General features: G+C 38.7%; 3 protein-coding genes and 1 long non-coding RNA gene across 14 annotated transcripts in view; 2 read left to right on the top strand and 2 right to left on the bottom strand.

The window, feature by feature from the left end:
* CSNK1G1 (casein kinase 1 gamma 1) overlaps positions 1 to 4,578 on the bottom strand; it is a 144,713-nt gene extending 140,135 nt beyond the window's left edge. For 3 of the 7 annotated variants that reach the window (XM_049706194.1, XM_033437109.2, XM_033437114.2), the window contains exon 1: positions 4,349 to 4,576. The gene's annotated coding sequence lies outside the window, so the exon portion shown is untranslated. Of the gene's footprint in view, positions 1 to 4,348 lie in introns of all 7 variants that reach the window. The other 4 variants (XR_007475652.1, XR_004485828.2, XR_007475651.1 and 1 more) reach the window with 3 other exon arrangements.
* Positions 4,579 to 9,153: 4,575 nt separating this feature from the next.
* PCLAF (PCNA clamp associated factor) lies at positions 9,154 to 17,042 on the bottom strand. 4 transcript variants are annotated; one of them, XR_007475488.1, is made up of 4 exons: positions 16,510 to 16,875; positions 15,338 to 15,500; positions 13,617 to 13,904; positions 9,154 to 10,352 (listed from the first exon to the last, which is right to left on the bottom strand). XR_007475488.1 is itself a non-coding variant. In XM_004274740.3 (4 exons), the coding sequence occupies exons 1-4, from the start codon at positions 16,932 to 16,934 to the stop codon at positions 10,307 to 10,309; spliced, it is 336 nt and encodes a 111-aa protein (XP_004274788.1). In that variant the 5' UTR covers positions 16,935 to 17,042; the 3' UTR covers positions 9,154 to 10,306. The 4 variants fall into 4 exon arrangements, 2 of the variants coding, with proteins under 2 accessions (XP_004274788.1, XP_049561792.1); XR_007475489.1 differs by lacking the exon at positions 13,617 to 13,904 and adding an exon at positions 13,312 to 13,405; XM_004274740.3 differs by lacking the exon at positions 13,617 to 13,904 and adding an exon at positions 16,889 to 17,042 and having other exon boundaries at positions 16,510 to 16,590.
* A 181-nt stretch (positions 17,043 to 17,223) lies between these two features.
* Positions 17,224 to 17,645, top strand: LOC125963486 (uncharacterized). The gene is made up of 2 exons (XR_007475515.1): positions 17,224 to 17,398; positions 17,503 to 17,645. It is a non-coding gene; the product is annotated as an uncharacterized LOC125963486 (long non-coding RNA).
* Positions 17,646 to 19,825: 2,180 nt separating this feature from the next.
* The window catches only part of TRIP4 (thyroid hormone receptor interactor 4), a 67,465-nt gene continuing 64,241 nt past the window's right edge, over positions 19,826 to 23,049 (top strand). The window contains exon 1 of one of the 2 annotated variants that reach the window (XM_033437137.2): positions 19,826 to 19,923. Coding sequence is in view for 1 of the 2 variants with exons in the window: in XM_033437135.2 (XP_033293026.1) it covers positions 20,072 to 20,172 (101 nt within the window). In the remaining variant the exon portion in view is untranslated. Of the gene's footprint in view, positions 19,924 to 20,020; positions 20,173 to 23,049 lie in introns of those variants that run through there. The other variant, XM_033437135.2, reaches the window with a different exon arrangement.

Here is a 23,049-nt window from a genome sequence, read left to right as displayed (position 1 = left end):
CCAATGTCTGTGATCCTTCTGTGTAATTCAATATAAAATGCAAGTTCTTTTAGTAACAGGTTCACCGGTATAGCTGAAATTATATAACCTAAATCTACTGAGGGTTTTTATGTAAAAAAAAAAAAATCTGATAAATTCAAAGCCACAAAACATGAAGGGGTGAGGGAACAGGAATCTGAAGCAGATGGCATCTCTCTAATTTTTTTTCCCCGAGTCCATCTTGAACACAGTCCCAATAATGTCAAAATCCAATTTAGCTCTCCAAATAAGTAACCTACAAAACATAAAATGCTAATTCTGAAGTAAATTCATTCTTTTTTCTTTTTCTTCCCAGCTTCTCAAAGTTTCTATATTAGGCAGAAATGAGCAGAGACAAGTTAGATGTTCAATAGAGAAAAACTATCGTTCCACAAATTCTTAAGTTCTTTCATGAAAATCTACTTCCACTTATTTGAAGCCATTGAAGCAGTTTCTATCAAGATTGGTGGTAATAAAATCTGTCTGTGATATCAGCCTTTTTTTCTGGATACAATGATTATTTATCTTTATTAGAGAGCAAATCATAGTCCAAAAAGAAATAAGCTCTAAAATAGAAACAAGCTCTGGAAGAATACTCATTTGGTTTGAGGAAAGCACTGCCTGGTATTTTTTAAACATTTCCACAGTAACTCACTCCTGATTTGGCAGCACCAATAAAGTTAACTGTACTTTGTTCATTATATATTCTAGTATGGTATACAAACCTTCCCAATCTTTCCTAAAGTTTTCTGAGACCATCTAAGACACAGACATTAAAGGAAGGTTTAGTCATTTTTAGATTTCCTGACCAGCAAATTCCATAACTGACAATTGCAAAGATCTGTGGAATGGCCACATACTTTGTTTAAGTGGAAAAGGTCACTGAGAAAAGCATTATCTGTAACAGTCTCTATTATTGCCCACATTTTAAATATACCTTTTTCCAGCTAGTATCCTAACTCTTATACCAAAATGAATTATTTATTAAAGTGTTATGAGAAGATAGGGAAAAAAATGGGAACTTCTCATGGCTTTACCAAAGCAAGATAATATCATCTCAACTTTAAGATTCAAAAGATACTGAAAAATAATGATCCAGGAAAACGCAGTTAAATGCTTACATATACACTAAAGACTTTACAGTGTACAGAAAAGCCACTTAGAACGTTGAATAACCTTACAAAACATGTAGTAAAAACATAATTAGATACCTTATTAATAATCTTAAACATATTCATCCATTCAATTTGACCAATATTTATTTGGTGCCTATTATGTAGCTGCAGTGGTGGATAAAATTTAAAATAGTATTTCTACCTCAAGAAGCATGAAACATAGCTGGACAGTTTTATTTTATTTTTTATTTTTTTGCGGTACGCGGGCCTCTCACTGTTGTGGTCTCTCCCGTTGCGGAGCACAGGCTCCGGACGCGCAGGCTCAGCGGCCATGGCTCATGGGCCCAGCCACTCCGCGGCATGTGGGATCTTCCCGGACCGGGGCACGAACCCGTGTCCCCTACATCGGCAGGCAGACTCCCAACCACTGCGCCACCAGGGAAGCCCTAAAGGAAGTTATTTGATTTTTATCTTTTGAGTATAAAGTACATTAAAAAATTAATAATTAAAAATTACTGGGAATTTCCTGGCTGTCCAGTAGTTAAGACTTGGCACTTTCACTGCAGAGGCCCGGGTTCGATCCCTGGTCAGGGAACTAACATCCCTAAAGCCATGCAGTGTGGCCCCCCGCAAAAAAAAGAAAAAAAAATTACTAACTTCAAGTTACATCAAAAAGCAAACTACAAAAAAAAAATAAAGCAAACTACATTAGCTGAAAATCTGGCATATAATAGATTACAAATAACTATATTGTTTTAAATCTACAAAACAAATGAATATAAAGACTTCAATGATGTGGGCTTCCCCCGTGGCGCAGTGGTTAGGAATCTGCCTGCCAATGCGGGGGACACGGGTTCGATCACTGTTCCGGGAAGATCACACATGCTGTGGATCAACTAAGCCCGTGCACCACAACTAGTGAGCCCACGTGCCACAACTACTGAAGCCCGCATGCCTGGAGCCCGTGCTCCACAACAAGAGAAGCCACCTCAATGAGAAGCCCACGCACGGCAACCTAGAGTAGCTCCCACTCGCTGCAACTAGAGAAAGCCTGCGCACAGCAACGAAGAGCCAATGCAGCCATAAATTAATTAATTAATTAAATTAATTTTTTTAAAAAGTGGGGCTTCCCTGGTGGCGCAGTGGTTGAGAGTCCGCCTGCCGATGCAAGGGACGCGGGTTCGTGCCCCGGTGCGGGAGGATCCCATATGCCGTGGAGCTGCTGGGCCCGTGAGCTATGGCCGCTGGGCCTGCGTGTCCGGAGCCTGTGCTCCGCGGCGGGAGAGGCCACAGCAGTGAGAGGCCCACGTACCACAAAAAAAAAAAAAAAAAAAAGTGATTAGCCTGGTACCTGACCAAAAAAAAAAAAGACTTTATATTTCTGAGATATATTTCCATATTATCATCACAAATGATTTAAAGGCAGAAATTCATTCCATTTGCATTTATTTTATAGAATATTATACATATAAAAATTCTGTAAGTTTTGCTAATAGTTTAAATCGAATTAAGATGAGTCATGCTACTTGTGATTTTATTCTTAAAATTATAACTACTTTCTTCTATTTTATGCCCCAATTTTAATTCTCTCCAGACATGTGATGTTAATTAAGATTTATATACATTACTCTTTAAATTTTTTTCTTACCAATCCATACTACACACATCACAAATCTGAGAAAAACCTTTGAAACATTATTGGTCATTTCAGTTAATGCATATATTCTGCTTTATTTTTAAGAGTTTTAAGAAACTACTGATAACTGAATTTCATGCTAGTTATGATCAATTTCTAGAGGCTACTGAAAGTCCTGTTCTATATATATGTTTTGGAATATTATCCAGTTCTGTTCCTATCTCAAACCTCATTCCACAAAACTGGGCTACCCTGACTGCATAAGATTACAATTATTAATAATTCATCTTTCAACTGGAAGGTGCTTCCATTTAAAGTGGACTGTTATTTAGATACATTACCCCCCTCTTACAATACTGATTAGAATTTTAACTCGTGTTACTTATGAAAAAACTGAATCTCTGGTAGGTTCCATGACTTGCCCAAGGCCAACAACTAGCCAGTGGCAGTCCGAGTTCAATCCCAGATTTACCTAACCTCAAAACCAATACTTTCACTTCACCACAATTATCTCCTTAAAAGATTATGAGGCAGGCTCAAAAGCAGGGAATCTTGTCTCTCTGAAGGTTCACGCAACTATTCTGAGACACTGATAACCACACAGTACCTACAATTCAGTCACTGATTGAAATATAAATGAAGAGGATCTGTGTGCTTCATTTAAACTAGGTCAAGCTCACTGGCAGGTAAGGAAGATGTTGGAAAAGGCTTGCCTCAACACGTCTTGCCTAGACCTCTGTATCTTTACGGTTCCCCCAGTCCATTTTCTAAAAACACGCATATCTACCAAATAAGGCTATGCCAGACCAGCTTACAGTTTGCTGGTTTCCAGAACTGCACTTTTCTAAAATAATTTAGACCAAACTTAATATTGAGCTGGGAGACTTGGTTGAATATGTCAATCTGGCACTTTCCGAACATTCGAAGTATCATTTGGGGCCACAAGCCCAGTTCCACCCTCTTTCTTTTACGCTGTGATGCCTACCCACTTGGGGAGGGGGCTACCGCCCCTGTGGGACACTGGGGCAAGAGAGCAGTTAAGGAAGAAGTGGGGGAAGCGCACGGAAGTTGGGAGGAGGGAGGTCTCCTTACCCACTCTTCTGCCCCTAGCTCTGCCAAGGGCGGCTCCCCACGGTGCCCAGCCGACTCACAATCCCCGAAGCCGGGCTCTGTCCCAGAGGGGTGGGCAGAAAAAGCAGGCAATGGAAGTATGGGATTGCCCCATCCACCCCGCCGGGGTCCATGCTCTCCTTCTGGACCTAGAGGATGCTCCCTCTTTCAGAGCTAAACCTCCAGGTGGCAAACTCCCCGTCCACACCGCCCGAAGTCTTCTGCATCTGAGGGGGCGCCTCCTCCGCAACCTCGACACGGCCACCCGAAACTCTCCGCCAGCCGTCATCCCCAGCCCTTTCCTTCCACCCCCGCAACCCGCCAGGGGCACACACGCCGGCCTGCGCCCCACCCAGGATCTCCGCGCTCCCCTCCCCGAGCCGGAGAAGGGGCCCCCACCACCCCCCAGATACACACACACATCCTCAAGCTCCAGCCTCCCGGACCCCGTCGAAGCCGGAGAGAGTACCTGGCAGTGCTTCGGGGTACAGACGGGGCGGGCGCAGCCCCCTCCCGGAGGCGCCGAGCGCTTCTCTACCCACCCGCAGCTTTGGCTTCTCCCGTTCCCAGGAACGGGAGGGAGGAGAGGCGCGGGAGGGGAGGGGGAAGACGAGGAGCCGAGGGGTCGCAGAAGCCGAACCGGAACCTCTAGCGCTGGCCCCACCCTCGGCCCGGCGCAGAGCACCCTGGCGCTCCCTATAGGACAAACTTAAAGCAGGCAGTGAGAAATAGACACCACCACTTCCGGGTCATCCCCGCTACCGTCCCTCCTTAGCAACCGCGTGGGGTTGCTAAGCGGAAGTGCCTTCAAAGACAACCACCCCCATTACTTATGGGACTAACAGGAGGTAGCTGGGAGCGTGTACTCCTCTTTGGCAACACACTCTTAGCTTCTGCTCCTGGTCTTGGGCTGAGCACGGGCTTCGCTGCCAAAGTCACGAAGCCAATCCTGCTTTCCCCTTCACTTGTACTCCCCCCAGCCACTATTTACTCCTGTTCCCTCCCGCCTTGAATCCCGGGCGGACCTATTGGCTCCTGTTAAGGCTCTCTCAGGTCCCTCGTGGGAGTTACTTTCTGGCGGTTTAGCAAGCATCTCCCTCTTGTGGATTTTCAGTTGTGTTTCTACTGAGCTTTTAAAGTCTCTTCCAATGTTATGAAACCTTTTTCATGCACTTCGTTCTCCTGTGATAGCCCCTGAAACCGAATGGTGAGAAAGTTTTGTCTTCACCCATCTCTTTTGTAAGGATTGCATATGCTTGTGTATGATGTGGAAATAATTAATCCTTAAAAAACAATGAGAAAAGGCCAAAGGAAGCCGGTGATCAAGCTTGGGAAGGAGGAAGACATTTAATCCTCCACTCAGAATAAACTTTCAATCCTATACTGTGGACAAGAAAAGTTAATAAGAGACCTAATTTATTCTTGTGTTGGGGTGATCTGAGCTTGAAAAATACTGGGAAAACCACTGCTCGGAGCAAAAGCCAGCAACATAATTAATCCTCTTTCTAGAAAAATGACCTATATTATTATGGCAGTTAAATATTCAGAGAAATGTAGTTAGGCATTCAGAGGAAAATGAGTAAAAATCTTGGCTTAACTTTCCTATCTTGAATAGGTCTGCTTAAAAGCAATAAAGCTTAATAGTAGCTCCTGAATTTGTTCTCTAGTCCATGGCAGTGAATGTCTTTGCAACTGCTGGCTATTGGTCATAATAATTTGGTCATGATAATTTTACTGGTCATGATAACCTCTTAGTCACCGATATTGGACTGTTGTCCACCTAGCTGGGGCAGAGGAAATGACTTTTGGTAACGTCAAAGAAATAGCAGGTCTGTTGGTTTCCTGTACATGTGACACAGCATTAAATTGATTCACCAAGAGAGTCAGTTCAGCAAAACCTTTAGGAAATCACTTCAGGTTCAAATGTCACTAGTAACTTGTTAAAGAAGTCTAAAACATTTCCACCCTTGCCATGGAAATGCATACATGTGGGAGTATACACACACAAAATTCAAATGGAATCTGAGCACATCCAGTCATTAATTGTTCTTTAAAAAAAACCTGGCTGTACTTGACAAGTGATAAATCTGTTACCATGACAAAACAGAGCTTGGTATTTCAATTGGCAACAAGTTTAAATATTTAAAAATTTTGAATTAGAAAAGTAAATAAAATTATGAGCCCAATGAGCAACAACTTATCTAAAACTTTGCTGGGGCTTGCCTGGAGGCCAGTGGTTAAGAATCCACCTGCCAAGGAAGGGACACAGGTTCAAGCCCTGGTCCAGGAAGGTCCCACATGCCACAGAGCAACAAAGACCATGCACCACAACTACTGAGCCGGTGCTCTAGAGCCTGCAAGCCACAACTACTGAGCCCGCATGCCACAACTACTGAAGCCCACGTGCCTAGAGCCCGTGCTCCACAACAAGAGAAGCCACTGCAGTGAGAAGCCCATGCACCGCAACGAGTAACCCCTGCTCGCAGCTACTAAAGAAAGCCCACGGGCAGCAACGAAGACCCAACACAGCCAAAAATAAATAAATAAATTTATAAAAAATAAATAAAACTATGGTGGACTTAGATGTCTTTAAAAAATTAAAAACATGAATACAGTAAATCTTTTCTATAGAAAGAAATGTTTTATTGGGTACAAATAGTTAAGATCAAATGTGGTAGTTTAAGCCAATACAAAAATGCAAATTCCTATGCATCATTCATTTTTCCTGTTGTCTGAAGAAATATGACTTATAATAGCACATAACAGCATTTATTTAGATCCTCTCTTCCTACAGTTTTTAAAAAATTATTACTGAGTCACTTTTGTATAGGTGTATGAATACCTGGCTTAACTCCTAAATGATCACGACGTGTATAATTCCATCACTTTTAACATACTCATTACTTGGAGACCTCTAAAGATGTATAGCACAGGTATATACATTTTATTGTACACTGAAAACATATACATTTTATTGTAAGTAAATCAACCTAAAATGTTGATAAATGTTTAAAAATTCAAATAAATAAATATAGCACAATCCACACCTAAAACTAGCTATGTGCGTTTAACTACGCTTTTAGGATTTTGTGAGCAGTATCACAGGAATCCATATTCTTTTTTTAAAATTATTACCCAAATCAACCTTTTATTTTATTTTTTTAATTTTATCTATTTATTTATTTTGCCCACACCACTCGACATGTGGGATCTTAGTTCCCCGACCAGGGATCAAACCAGCGCCCCCTGCCTTGGAAGTGTGAAGTCTTAACCACTGGACCGCTAGGGAAGTCCCCAGGAATCCATATTCTTTTTTTGTTTGTTTGTTCGTTTTTTGATTTTTTTAATTTATTTTTATTTTTGGCTGCATTGGGTCTTTGTTGCTGCGCACGGGCTTCCTCTAGTTGCAGCGAGAGGGGGCTGCTCTTCGTTGCGGTGTGTGGGCTTCTCATTGCGGTGGCTTCTCTTTGTTGCGAAGCATGGGCTCTCGGCACGCGGGCTTCAGTATTTGTGGCACTCGGGCTCCGTAGTTGCGGCTTGCGGGCTCTAGAGCATAGGCTCAGTAGTTGTGGCGCACGGGCTTAGTTGCTCCGCGGCATGTAGGATCCTCCCCGACCAGGGCTCAAACCCGAGTCCCCTGCATTGGCAGGAGGATTCTTTACCACTGGCCACCAGGGAAGTCCCCAATCAATATTCTTAATATGAACCATAATTAAGACAGTGCTCTCAAATCTACGGTAGATCTCAAATAGCCTTCAAGGTCAATATAGTACCTTCATCCTTCAAATCAATATAGGACCTCTAGCCTTTTTTCTCAATCTCTTGAAAGCTTTTTGTCATTTTTAAATTGTCCCTTGTAATCATTTAAGAAAGAATTAGGTTGTATAACGTTTATTTTTGGGAAACCCAATACTCTGTTAATAATTATTACTTAAAAATTCAAATATTCTTAGCGTTCCATTGGCATCTCCAAATACAAAAGACAAAACAGACAAACATAAAAGATACCAAAATCAATGAATACTTGGGATCAGTTAGAAGAAATATAGCCAGATTTACTTTTTATCTGCCTAAGCAATATACCACACACAAGGCATGGCCTCTTGTACAAGGGACTTAGAGAAACTCACTTAGGATACATGTGACATAAACAACATAATGTTTAGCCTTAGGAAGAGAAGGCTAAAGATGTAACAGCTATCTTTAAATAATTGAAGGTTGTTATGTGGAAGGAGTAACTTGTTCTATGTTATTTCAAGGACAGAACCAAGAAGAGGAGGAGGGGAGTTAAGAAAAAAATCAAATTTTTAACTTGTAGCACTTTCGATTGTCGTTGCCAGCTAATAAAATACTCCATCTAATGAAAAGCTATAGCTGGCTTGGGTTGAACAACTTCTAACACTCCTCCCAGTTTTCATTCAGTGACAATCTTTCCCACCTCCATAGGCTATCCTCAAAGGTAAAAGGAACCATTTTAACAATGTTGGTTGGACCAAGGTCCAGCTGAATCTTCAGTTTTTCCAAAAGTGAGTTAGCGTGAAGAATTCTAAGTACAGTGAGATTTATAAGCAGTGTATATATACATATGGGAAAAGTTCAGTTAGTTTAGGCTTTATTTTCTGCTTTTTAGAAAAATGACAAGTATTTGTCATCTCATAAATAACTCTGAGCACACTTTATAATTTTCACTATAGTATTATCTTCCTTTGTGAAACTACGTAAACACAAAATTCATATGATCCTCACAAATTCCATTAGCATTCAAAAATTCCATAAAAGTAGTTTTAATCATTGTTTGCTCCGGAATTGAACAGTAACATTAATTATTTGAATAATCCATTCAAAAAGGAAAATCAGATTAACTTTGTGAAGGGTACAAAATTAAAGCTTACTTTATATTTTTAATGTATAATTTATTTTTTGATTCAATTTCAATGTAAACGGGGAGTCTGTCCTTCTCTTATGTTTAGAAGAGGCTAAATTGACAATCTACATTTTAAAAAACCTTTGACAACGAAACAGATTACATGGGACCTCTGCCTAATAAAGTTAGACATCACCAAGTATTATATATTTTGAAAGGATTGTATTTGAAAAGACTGTAGGTTCTTTAGGTCAAATTTTTGGGAAACAAGTACGTACCAAAATTAGACTTCATTGGACACACCACCATAAAGTTTCTCTCTCCATCAATGAAAAAGAGCAAATCAGGTTTCATACGCATCAAAAGCCTAATTGTCAAGGAAGCACTTAGGATGAAAACTCTGGTCTCAATTCAGTATCATTACGTTTAATATCCACCTCTAAAAGACAAAGCAAAAAATACAATCTACAGTCATAAGGACTTATTTTGGAAGTTGATAAAATCAGGTCAGTACAGTGATTTGCATTTGGAAGGAATAAAATAGAAATACCTAGTAGGATATAATCTTAGAAAGCACACATATGGATAGTATTGTGACAATGAGTATTCATTTATTAAAAACAAACTTCAGGAAAGCATTCCTGTTAAACATGGTTAGTTTTGATAACAGGTTGTCAGTGAGCAAAAAGCCTGATGAGGAAGCAAGAATATCAGTTATAAATACTATTATACCCACCTCTTCAATTATACCCCTGACTATCTTGAAAAATATAATAGTAGCTCTAAGGACTTTAGACATAGTTCTGGGCTTATGGCATGATTTGCCTTTCATATTTTATTGATTTCCAACTTGAAAAGTATAGGCCCAAAGAGTAATATTTTATGACACTAAGCCAATTGCATATTCTAGGAAAATTCCTCTCTCTTAATGTAGTCTATGGAATTTTCCTGCCCAATTCTATGCGAGTATTTTATCTTTTTGTTGTTGTTTTTAGAAGCTTCATCAACCCTTTAAATCCTTAAGACAAAACTGCCCTTAAATTTTTCTAAGAAGAAGGTAGACGGCCATGCAAATTTTTTCAACATTCCATTTTTGGCCCCGTTTCTTAAAAAGGGTATGGGTTCAGTTTAATTAACACTGAATTTTTTAATGTGCAAAAATCTACCTCTGCTTTTTAAAACAAATAAAAGGAACAAAAATATGGCATCACTCCAATAATCAAAGGCCAATAAAAATGGCAACAGTACAAAATTCTAAGCAAATCTCAAAAACAGCAGATTCATAAGTAGAACACCATGCAATAATTTTAGCAAGAAAAAGCTTAACAGGTAAAAGAAACCGAATACTGCATTATACTGAATACTAAGTTAAGTAACCATAATTAATCTTATAAACTTTCCAGTATCATAACTACTTGCTTTTGAATAACTAAATGTAAGCCTCATTTTTTAAATTAAATGCTTATTCAACAAAGCTAATTGGAACAAATATATTTATGCAAATTTACATCCTAGAATACCAGAGTAAACAGGAGACATCAGTCAAGGGTGAATAAGTAATTTCTATTCTTTTTCATCATCTGTATGATCAGGTGGCAAAGGACATGACCTGTGGAAAGAAGAGAGAACTTCGATAGTCACCTGAGTCAAATGTTTAAAAAACAGAACATAAGTAGTTTTTAAAAACTTATGTAAATCGGGAACATTAACAGTGCAGTGTGTCTTGTCAACTGACCAGAAATGGGAGAAAATTAAACTCCATTAATTGACAAACTCCTACAGGTTCCAAATACTAGAGTGACAAAATTTTTAATAATCTATTTTGCCTGTTAATTTGCCAAATCACTTTCCCCTTTAGGATATGTTGCCATGTTTATTAAAGACGGAATCTCTATTTCTATAGCATCTTCTTTCAATATGTTAAGTGGATTGATGAAGAGTACAATCCTTCAGCAAGAACTCTGAGATTATGAAAAGCAAAAGAATTTAACCAATCCACTTGAGCAGAGAAAACAGCAAGTTGACATATTTGACTGTATACCCTTTGGAACTATATGAATGTATTATCTAATTAGAAAAACCCCAAAATTGTCTTAAGTTGGCATATGGTAATCACAGCTTCTGAAAAATAATTTATATTATCCCAAAGCCATTTTGTACTCATTATACTTTTTTTAAAAATACATTTATTTATTTATTTTTGGCTGGGTTGGGTCTTCCTTGCGGCACGTGGGTGTCTCATTAAGGTGGCCTTTCTTTGTTGCAAAGCACAGGCTTTAGGTGCGCCAGCTTCAGTATTTGAAGCACATGGGCTCAGTAGTTGTGGCTCGAGGGCTCTAGAGCACAGGCTCAGTAGTTGTGGCACACGGGCTTAGTTGCTCCGTGGCATGTGGGATCTTCCCAGACCAGGGCTCGAACCCATGTCCCCTGCATTGGCAGGCGGATTCTTAAACACTGCACCACCAGGGAAGTCCCTCATTATACTTTTTATAGAGAAAATGTCAATTAAAAACTTAATCATAATTTTTTAGAACTGATAAAGATTTGTGAGATCTATTTTAAAATGGTTTTCAAATTAGATCCAGCGAGCCTGAATGGTCATAGGGCAAGTGAGTGAAGGAAGCTAAAACAAGGATATTCTGACTTGGAATACGATTACCATTGACTCACCTACTCTTATATTACGAAGAAGTCTTCATTGTACTTTCCTGGAAATTAAATCAAGTTAACAAATGAACACTATCATAACCCAAAATTCTATTTTTTCAAGGACCTGATTTAATTTACTTTAGGTATCATAGTTCTGTTCAAGGTTTTAAGAAGACAGTTTTTCTTGATTCTGATTCTCCCCCATGCATCTGCCTCTGTGAGAATAAAGCCATAGGAGTAGCCATATTCCAGATTAAGAATTAGGGAGACAGAAGTCCTTCTGATATACTGGTAGTTTTCGACCAGTATTTACGACCAATAGTAAATCTATTGAAAGAGCTCCTATCAAAAGGAAAAAAATTTTTCTATTTCTTTAACGTGTCAGTATGAGATAGATGTTCACTAACCTATCGTGGTAATCATTTCATGATGTACGTAAGTCAAATCATTACACCTTGAACTCATATAGTACTGTATGTCAATTATGTCTCAATAAAACTGTGAGGAAAAAAAAGTCAATCTATTGATTTATTATAAATAAAGGGATAACTACAACTCTCTTAAACAAAAACAAATCTAAGACAGAGGCCTAAAGTAATAATATAAACCTCTATTACCTAGTTTTATGTCACAGATTTTATTATACTATGGATCAAAGTGCTTTATGAGACTATATGTGTAATCTTTTCCATATGATAGGAAGCCTGTAATATAGGTTTTATTGCTGTCATGATCAATGGTATAGCCATATTTGGCTATATTACCAAATATTTTCTTTCATCAATGGAAGTCATAAATAATTCAAGAGGATTGTCATATATTCTAGAGCTAATATTGACTATTAGCTTGTTCACATTAGAATGAGAAAGAACAAGGAAGAATGGTGCCAGTAAGTGAGAAGGAACTAAAGGAGACTTACAGGATCATGAAAACAAGTCTATTAAAAAACTCTACCCAAAAATGTATCCCCTTCCTTGTTGATTTTATTGAAACAGAAATGATAATAGTGATGTAGCAACAAAGTATAAAATTTAGTTACTGCTCCAGAATTTGACACTCCTTTTAAATATCTCATAACAATTTACTAAATGACCTTGAACAGTATTAAGTCTTAAAATTTTATATGCATAAACATCATTTTATACGTCAAATACTTTGTTTTAACTGCTCATTAACCATTTATTTTTATTTAGTTGTGTTCAATGCAAATCAATTCCAAACAATGTACAATCCAAAACAGGTGTACAGTGTTCAGATATGAAGCAAGAGGTGTTCATTCACACGCACAGATCTCACATAACCTGAGATCAGTTGGATCTAGTTGTTCCTGTGTAGACTTCTAAAGATGGCAAATACTGGCTTAAACCTTATTAAGAGTACTATGGCCATATTGGATACTTAACATCTAAGCATCATTGTGTGAACCTGTGAACCAAAGATTTCACAGAGTTTCTATTTCTAAAAAGGTTTCTGTACATCAAGGCAGTTGTAAAGTTTTATTTTCCAGGATCAAGTCCACTTAGGCTTAGAACCATCTAAAAATAATGACTGATGTAGAAAGTGCTCCACGTGTAGCTATTCCTATTCATTAAGTTTTATATTTATATATATATGTTTACGGAAAGGGCACAAAAGAGTTATGAATTCAATGCAGGAAAGTTTCCAGTCTTCACTTCCCAAATACCTAATATACATTATTTTTGCTGCCTTTATATATTTGCCTCTTAATTTCAAGATTTGTCAAATATGCCTTCCAAACAGATCAATTTTTTAAGTTGTAAAAGTTATTCAATATATGCAGAAATAAAAAGCAATATTTTAAGACTGGTTGAAGTCAATGCACTTCTAATCTTTGGAATCAAGTTAAACGATCCAACTTAGCTAAATAAATCTGGATGGGAATGTGTGATAGGAAATACCTGTTATTTGACTTTTAAGTGCATTTGCTGGGATTACTTATGCTTGGATTTGTAGTAGATTCCAATCCATCATTGCCCTGGAACGTGTCAGTTACTGCAGAAAGTCAAATGCAATGTCAAATCCAAAGCCCCAGAGAAAAGAGTTAAGTTCCCAAGAGAACAGTGAAAACAGTGTAAAACCTGATGGAGAGTATATCAGCATTAAACCAGGACTACTGAAACAATACACAGAGGATTTGCGGTAATACCTGGTGGTTCCTTCCAGTGTACATCATAAATAGAATCACTGAAGCTTTTTATATTACCTAATCATTTTACCGCCTTCTAGATTTCGTGAAAAAAATGGAAACTGAATCTCCATTCCATAGCTCATCCTTTTTCTCTAGATGAAGATGAAATTATTCTTATTTGCAAGGTACAGTTTGAAGTATCCATATTTCTTAAGTTATACTTAATCACATCATTAATTCTCGATGTTGTCTCTTTCCAGTCTTGTACATGAAACTCCAGCAGATTTAATATTGGCTTTCATTATCTGGTCAAATCCTTCAGATGCTCTTTAAACTAGTCCAATTTGGGAGTCTCAACATTCTCTGTGTTAATAAAACAAGGGATGGAATTAGTAGACTTGATGAAGACCTGTTTATTTTCCTTGCCACACTGGACTTCTAGATGGCGTACTGATTGGGCTTTAGAACATAGGTTGGTAAACTGTAGATGTTTCTTGGCCAAGTCTCTTAACGGTAGAGATGTAGAAGGGCAAGCAAGACCACAAGGAGACTAGCTGTTGACTGCAACGCACAGCTGACCGTTGTGGTTTCGAACGGAGGACCTTCCGTGTCGGTTAAAGGAACGAATGAATAAATCTGCTTGAGTAGGAGCGGCACCAGAAGCAGCAGCCCCAATCTGAGCCTGGCCACCATCCCCTTGCCCATGGTGATCACTCTGCCTTGGGCAAGGCTCGCTGCTTGGTGCCGTGGAGGAGGATCACAGGCTACTGGCTGGTGCAGGGGAGGTATCTAGCAGGGTCTTAAATCTAGCCAGAGGCTTCATAATGGCGGTGACGTGGCACCACCAGCGCTCACCACTCCCAATCTCCAGTCAAATAATTTGTTTTTGAAACAAAAATTTCAAAATTCTTTAAAGAGTCTGGACACTATTACTTATAAATCTATTTAAAAAGCAGGTTTCCATTGCTTTTTTCCCCCCAATGGTATTATTTTTTTTCCTGCTTCTTAAAATATTTGTTGTTGAAACTTGGTAGCACCGAGTATAAGAGGTTTTTACCCAGATATATCACTATTGATATTTGGTATATTTTGTACAGAGATTTGGTATATTTAGATACATATCTTTCACACAATAATTGTACTTTTGTACCAGAATTTTTGCTTAACACTTATCATGAGCATTTTCCTGACATTAAAAGCTTGAAAGCATGATCTAATTATCTTCTTAAAAAGTTTACACAATGAACTCTGCATGTTTGCAGCTTTATCCCCACCTTGTTTTGTTTTGAAGTTTTCTTATGTATTTACAGAGAAGTTGTAAAGAAAATACACCACGGTGTTAGTTTTGGTTGTTTCTAAGTGATGGGGATTTCTATATTTTCCAACTTTTCTACATTGGGTATATATTTCCTGTGGAGGCTGAACTAATAGTTTTAGAAAGGTGAGGTTAATGGAATTCAATCTAGATAAACCAACATAGAAATGGCTTTTTGAAAAAAGACTATAGAAAACAGACAGAAAAAATTAAAGAATAAAGACCAGAAGTTCATGATTAATAATGTAACACTTATCATCTGAATGGGAACTGATCCTCTTTGAGTGACTGAAATGAGTAAAAATAATACCTTTCTTTGATGTTTGAAATTTGGGAGTGACTTATAATAAAAGGTTAGCACGGTTTAAAAAACCTCTGGTTTGTATTTTCTTATCTGCTCAAACAGAAATTTTAAAGTTACTCAATATTCTGTTGTCTTTTATTTTCAAGAATATAAGTATTCCAGAATATAAAAACTTACTTTCTCTTTGCTTTTCCCAAGCCACTGCTTCCTGCCTCCTCAGGAATCCTATTCTCCTTTTCTGAATCTTTAGGGGACAGCCTGAAGAATTCTCCGATTCCTTTTTGCCACTTGGGAGTTGGGCGCACACAAACTGGATTCCCTCCTGCATACTTATTTTCAGCTATAAAATATAAACAGATAGAACTAAATAAAAATTAAGAATACAATCACTATTCCTTAAAGGGAAAGTTAATTCTTTAACTTCAAATCTAAAGGGTATTAAATGGTGTTACATCCATCTTTAAATTTTTAAATGTGACATGATAAAGGTGTATTCAGTTATAATTTAATGTATAACACTTTATTACACTTATCCTTTAGCCTAGAAAAATAGCATTAACAAGATGTTTACAACTAGAAAATATTTTTCATATTTTGTCCACAAGCTGAGCTATTCAGTTAGTCTTATGTACTGTCATACTAAAGTTTGACACACTTTTTCCTGTATGTTCTTAACTACAGCTTGTGGAATTAATCTTCCAAACTGTTCAACTTCCTCCTAAAAGGAATGAGACAGCAGATGGCATGGTATTTTCTCAACTTGTCGCACAGAAGGAACGATGTGAAACTATTTCCCTGGCCCGGTTTTCCCTCTTAATGTCCCAAAAGCGGTAACAGGAGCTGCAAAGTTGTAAAACACACACACCGACACCAAACTAAAATAAAAGGAAAGAAAGGAGAGAGGGAGAAAGGGAAGGAAGGACAAAGAAAAATATGTAGAAATGAAAACAAAAACGTGATTAGCACTGTCAACTATAGTCCCGATTCTTAATCTAGTAAAGAGGTACTTAAATAGCCTCTTACAAGAAAAAGCCCAGTTGTCAATACTAAGAAAAATAACGCTAAAGTAGAAAAGAAAAACGAGTTTGAAGAGAAACTGTGTCCATCCCTAACCCGAGACTTGAAATTCTTCACAATGCGACCCACTCCGCCCCGCACCCCTACCCCATCCCGCCAAGAGACAGGCCCGCTCATTAGAGCAAAAGGCAAGGAAGAAATTCGGGGGTGAGGATCTCAGGAAAAGAAATTCCACGGTGGGGCAGGGGGCTCGCAGGTCAGGAGAACTGTGGTGCCAGGCCTGATCTCCTTTTGAGAAGGTTTCTCCAGGATCTTGCAGGGGCGCTTTTTACCTTTCCTTGACGAAAGCGGCGTGGAATTAGCGGCGGAGGTGGAGGAACCAAGCACCTTCCTGGGGGCTCGAGAAGCCACCACTGCGGAGAGAGGCCAAGAAGGACATTCAGAAGGGGTCACGAAGAGTCTCAGAGCCACGTTCTCACCACCCTCTCCGACCCAGCCTATTGGAGAGGAGAGGCCCGCGATCCAGAACAGCAGATAACCCTCCCCTGTCCCCGACGCGTCTTCCTCCTCGTTAAAGGGATCGGGCTGCTGCTTCCTGACGGGCTGGACCAGTTTGGCGGCCAGGGTTGTGGGCAGGTCCGGCTTCTCCCGCCCGCGGCGGAGCTGCCCAGGGAACCACCTGCCCTCCACTACCATGCTCGCCTGCCTCACCTTTTCTGTACGTGCCAGCGACATTGCCTGCTTTAGTCCGCACCATGTTCAAACACGAGATGAGAACAACCAACTGACTCTCCAGCCGAAGATGTTTCACGGGACAAGGCCCCGAAAACGAATCTCCCGCCACAGTTTATATTGGTCCCTTTCCCGCGCGCTCCACTGACTCTCCCAGGCCTCCGCTCCCATTGGTTCCGCGCCTTTCAGGTGCAACCAATCGCCAGTGTCCAGTGGTGACCGCGGCGGGGTTGGGCGCAGTGCTGATTCGTCCATCAACTTGCAGAAGCTTGTGATTCGTACCCGCCTGAGGTGGGCGGTGCCAGGGCGCTTTCCTGGGGTGCCCCATGTGTGGGTGCTAAGAACTGGGTAAAGGGGCCTGCTTAGAAAAGAAAACCCAGGAAAGACAGCGAATTCCAACATTTCTTTAAAAGTTAACCACAGGCTTAAATCCATAATGTCATTCCTGGAAGTGACACCTGAAATGAAGCGGACTTTTTAATATCTCAGGTATGAACACTCTTTACAGCATCCATAACTAAAACGAGTCTATGGAATGGGAAAAAGCTAATACAATTTATTTACAGGGATTTTTTTTTTTTTTTTTTTGCCAGGCCGTGCAGCTTGTGGGATCTTAGTTCTCCGATTAGGCATCGAACGCTGGCCCCAGCAACACTGAAAGCTCCTGGCCCTTACCACTGGACCACCAGGGAATTCCCTATTTACAGGGATTAAAAAAAAAAAAACCCAAAACTTTTTAGGATGGTGTGAAACAAGAAAAAACAGTGAATTTTATATATATACATACATTAAAAGAAACATTATTATAATAATAAAACGTTTTCCCGAGACCTGTATGGTCTCAGAATTCCTTAAAAATATGTCATATGTGCCAAGGGCACATCCCTGGCACATAGTGAACGTGATTTTAGAATAAGACATAACTATTTTCCTTCCCTATGCTTATCTTAAGTACTCACAATACCCCCTGAGCAATGATTTTCACTCTCTGAATACCACGCACAAAACCTGATCAAATGAATTTGCTTTAGGATGTACTTTGTTAAATGTGCACTTGAAAGGCAAACCTGAAAGTGTAAGCATGGCATTAATTCTCTCCAATAAATTATGCTTGAACTTTCAGAATAAAGGCTTCTCAGTACTTTAACAGAATCAACAACTACTTTGTGTTTTTGAATTACAGAATCTAAACAGCAGATGAAATTAACATTATAATAGGAGGAAAGGTATTGCAAATTACCTGTAGCTTTGTATAAATCTTAGTGTCTAAAATTACAGCCAAAGTCCTATCAGAAAAATCAACAAGCCCTAGGGTATCCCTCCTTGTTCTTTGTCATCATGCCCCTCTCAATACACAATGTTTCTTCAATGCACATTTTTTCCTTTTCAGTTAAGTGGCTTCTACAAAGGCCTGAATTACCTAATTCCCAGATCCTTGTAGAGATTAGAACTGAGTTGAGAATCTGCTGGTCTTTTCTCTTAGTCCACATGCCAAGTAAATTGCTAGAAAGAATTGCAAATATACCTTTGCACACAGGGGCAATCTACATATTATAGCTGTGTTTGTATGTCTGTCTTTTTAATGCCAATTATGATAAGGAAGGATGCAAATTAGAATAAAAACTCAGGAAAAAAGCAGTGATGTCTAGTAAAAATTCTTAATTTAAATGTTTGCTTTGCAGAAGTGCTTCTCCTTTACAGTTAAAATAGTTGTGTGGTGTGAACCTGAAAATTTTAAAGGCCTAAGGCATTAAGAAAAGTTATAGTATGTACAAATGAAATTTCTGCCTAAATTTATACAAAAGAATATCTTTAAGTCATATTAAATAGGTGTGCTTGCTTTGCTCAGGCATAAATTCATTTTAATAAATGGTAATATGGTAAATGGCATTACATTACATACATACAAACTAGAGATTTCAATCAATAACATATTCCTTATGAAAAAGAACACTTATTCTTGAGGACCTAGTAATTTCATCATAATGTGTGATATACTAAGTCTTACTGTACAAAAAGCTTGTCAGTTTATCTTCAAGAAGTTATCATTTTAGTTATGGGAACAGAACAGATATAAAAACAGGTAAAGGATTTGGATATGTTATAATTAGTATTAAATGTAGCAGACATCTATGAAGAAACAAAGCTTGTACCCACTATTTATGAAAATTCAGTCTTTTTAAGCTGGAAAGCCACATATTTTCCAAATTAATGACAAAGATAATGTAAACTCAATGTAAATCAACACACATATGATTTTGATTATTTATGTCGGTGAAAACACTAACATAAAAAGGTGAAACAACATCCAATTGATGTAATTATTTAGTATAAATAGCCTAATGGGAATGAAGAGCCTATCCATGTAACACAAAGCCAGTCAAATTGATCCATGAAATATATCAGAAGACGTTATGTTATGCTCTCCAGAAAAATCTGGCTAAATTTTCCCCAGTCCGTTGTCCCAATGGAGTAGGGAAGTAGCAAAAGACCCTTAAGTCTCATCATCTTGAGTTGAAGTACCTTTAATTTCTTAAAAATCAACACAGAGAATTTATATGGAAGGTCTTCAAAGCCAAATCACATCACCTGTTTTTATTAAAGTTTTTTTTTTTTCCTCCCTCGAGCTTGCAGAGTTGTCTTGGCCCTCCTGGAAAGGACCTGGCTCAAAAAAGCAAAAAGAGGTTTTAGGAGCGTGAATCAGGTATTAGACTACAAAGGGTATTAATAAAACCACTACCAGCGGAGCAAACCCTTACAGCGTTTACTCTAGCCTTCAAGTGCTGTTTTAAATATTTTACATAAAACCGGAACAGTTTAAAAACTGGACCCTCAGGTTACGGGGTATTGTTTTGTTTTTTCCTAAACTGTAGTTTTTAGAGGTATTTGTATTGTCTTAGCAGATTTCCCAATTCTCGAGTCCTACATTTAACGACGCGGAGGAACCACTCGCAGATGGAGCTCTGGTACAAGTGACAACATCAGGAAGCGGGCAGAAACAGGAGGAGGCACAGGTGGGAGGGATCTGTGCTGGGGGCGGTGCTACCAAGCGGGGCAGTGCAGGCTGACGGAACCTGCGCGAGCGAGGTCGGTGTTGCGCAGGGGACTAGTCCGGCGCAGAACACCGAGCTTTTGCACCCCAGCTGGTTCCGGCTGGGGAAAATGGCGGTGACTGGGGCGTTGTCCCAGGAGCAGCTGGTGGGCTGGTGCACTCAGCAGTTGCGGAAGACTTTCGGGCTGGATGTCAGTGAGGAGATCATACAGTAAGACCGGTTCGGGTCAGAGGCGGGAAGGAGCTCTGGGATGTGCACTGGCTGAGCAAACGGGGAAACGGAGGTGGCTAAAAAGTTGATGAGAGTGAAGAAATGTGATAAAAGGGCTGCGGTCTATCTATGAGTGCCGAATTTTGATCTCCGGCTTTCTAGTTTAGCTTCTGGAATAGGGTGTCATGCTCCACAATCGTCTGGTGGGGCCTTTTTTTCCCCAGGAAAACGCCAAATCCCTGATAATTAGACCTGTAAGTCTGTCCCAGGAACCAGTTTCCTTATAGATTTTGGAGAGAAGGGGCAAGCCAAATTGTCTTTCCAGAAATTCCTTACTCTGAACATTTTAGTTTGCCCGATCCGGGTTGTGTCAAATAGGACCTGAAATTTAAATGGGGGTAGCGTGGTACTGTGTAAAAAATAGCTCCTGACTCGGGAGTCCCGGTTCTATTTTCTGTGGTCATTCACCAGTTTTGGAGCCTTAGGCAACTTAATTTTCCATCTTTGTACCTTAGTTTCCTCATGTGTAAAATGAAAAATTAGCAGAGATTATCTTTTATAACGCGTTATGATTGTAATGAAGTGGAAATGGTGACATGATTTAATATCTGCTTTCAACTGATTTAACTTTTTTTTTTTTTTGGCGATACTGCATGCCAGGACAAAAAGACGGTTGATGAGTGAGGAGGTGGGGGAAGTGCAGTGTATCGAGGAGCATAGGAAAAAGAACTATAAGATTTGAGAAACTCGTAAGGTTAACTGCAAGGGATGAATTTAACTTGAGAACTAAAAGATGGGTAGGTGGCAGTGCAGAGTTCAGGAGGAGGGAAAAACTTCTACAAAAATTGGACTTAAAGAACCTGGAAGTGTTTCTTGATTTGGTTCCTTGTTCATTGTTGCTGAAACCTAAATTGCAGTTCTAGGGCTTTTGTAGGAAGTAAGGTGAATTTCTGATTTGGGGAGAAAATAGACTTGTTGACAAGGAGAGAGTTAAGAGAGCCAATTTTAAAGGATTATTTTGAACACTGGAATAGACTCAAAAATAACTCAGTTAAGCAAATATTATATGATATCACTTATATGTGGAATCTAAAAAATAATACAAATGATTTTATTTACAAAACAGAAACAGACTCACAGACATAGAAACAAACTTATGGGTACCAAAGGGGAAAGGGAGGGGGATAAATTAGGAGTATGAAGTTTACAGATACACACTACTGTATATAAAATAGTTAAACAGCAAAGATTTACTGTATAGCACAGGGAACTACGTTAAATATCTTGTAATAACCTACAGTGGAAAAGAATCTGGAAAAAAATGTAACTGAATCACTTTGCTGTACACCTGAAACTAACACAATATTGTAAATCAACTATACATCAATTTTAAGCACTTGCTTTTTTTTTTTTTTTTTGTGGTACGCGGGCCTCACCGCTGCGGCCTCTCCCGCCGCGGAGAACAGGCCCTGCGGCCATGGCTCACGGGCCCAGCCATCCTCCCGGACCGCGGCACGAACCCGCGTCCCCTGCATCGGCAGGCGGACTCCCAACCACTGCGCCACCAGGGAAGCCTTATACATCAATTTTGAAAAATTGACAAAAAATATTTTTAAAAAAGACAAAAAAAACACCCAGCCAAATTGTATGGCTTGGCTTTACCCTTGTTTGAAGGCAAGATCAGGTTAAGTAGTTTTCAGGCATTTTTTTAAAGCAGTGGAATGCTGTCAAATGAAATAATGAAGCTTTGTAATATACCAAACAGAAAAAAGTCAATCAGTTTAAAAAAAAAAAGATTGAGGTCTCTTTTTGATGAATCAACAATGGAGTATGAATAGTTGCAATCTTCTCAGTCTCAGAATCCAGTTGTATTTTGTTGCTTACACAGTATTAGGAAAATTCCTAAGTCTCATAGATTGTGGTTTAATAGCTCATTGTGCAGTCTTAGATTTTCCTCAGTTAAACTTATCCACACCCTTAAAAGAGGAGTGATCAGAAATTTCTGTTTTAAAGTTGAAGCAATAAGTATGGCTGTACACCTGCTTGCATTTAAAAATATTTATAAATATAAGTTAGACAAGAATTATTCAAAACTTAAAATAAGCCCTAAAGCTACCTATAATATAACGCTATTGGAAACACTTATTAGGTTTTCACTAGTTATTGCACAACAGGCTATGATGGCACAATGAACTTGAATTCATTTGCCCCTTTCATTGATGAATGTTTAAAATAGTTTCCAGTTTTTCACTAACTCAAATAATGATGTAGTTAATTTTTTTGCATAAACTTTCCTGTGTCTCTTATTTCTTAGAGAGTTCTGTAAATGGAATTATTGGATTCTTTTTAAGGCACTTTAAATATATTGGCTGATTGATTTATAGAAAAGTTGTACTGACTTGTACTCCCACCCCATTTCACTTTTAGGAACGCTTCATACCATTTTCTTAAAATAGATCTGCTCATTCTGATGTGATGCTAATCTTGATTTATAATTTTTAAGAATGTTAAATTAGTAACTGGTTAGCTTATAGTATATATTCATATTTTTAGCAAAAAAGAAATTTTAGGTTTTGCAGTATAAAGATGAAGTAATTTGTATTGTTCCTAGGAAAATATAATGACTGCAGATGTGTGGTTATGGAAAGTATTCCTTTTTTTTATAACAGTTATTTTTAACAATTTTTTTGAGATGTAATTTTTATTCAAGTCACTTGTTTTAAATGTAAAATTTGATGAGTTTTGACAAGTATATATAGCCTTGTAACCATCCCTCAATCAAGACATAAGTAGTCCTTGCTTTGCACAGTAGTATGGAACCATAAAAATGACCATGCAATCTACAATTTAAAAATCTTAATCAAATGGTCTTAATAA

Source organism: Orcinus orca, chromosome 2, assembly GCF_937001465.1.
Source record: "Orcinus orca chromosome 2, mOrcOrc1.1, whole genome shotgun sequence".
NCBI lineage: Eukaryota > Metazoa > Chordata > Mammalia > Artiodactyla > Delphinidae > Orcinus > Orcinus orca.
Note: the sequence above shows the minus strand (reverse complement) of the source record. Positions and strands in the feature narration are given on the sequence as shown.

Excerpts from the sequence above, each read along its gene's own strand:
- PCLAF (XM_049705835.1), bottom strand. The coding sequence starts at position 16,873 with ATGGTAGTGGAGGGCAGGTGGTTCCCTGGGCAGCTCCGCCGCGGGCGG. Across the intron at positions 15,501-16,509 it reads GCCGCTTTCGTCAAGGAAAG|CTGAAAATAAGTATGCAGGA; the intron begins GTAAAAAGCGCC and ends TATATTTTATAG. Across the intron at positions 10,353-15,337 it reads TTGGGAAAAGCAAAGAGAAA|GTCATGTCCTTTGCCACCTG; the intron begins GTAAGTTTTTAT and ends TTCTTTCCACAG.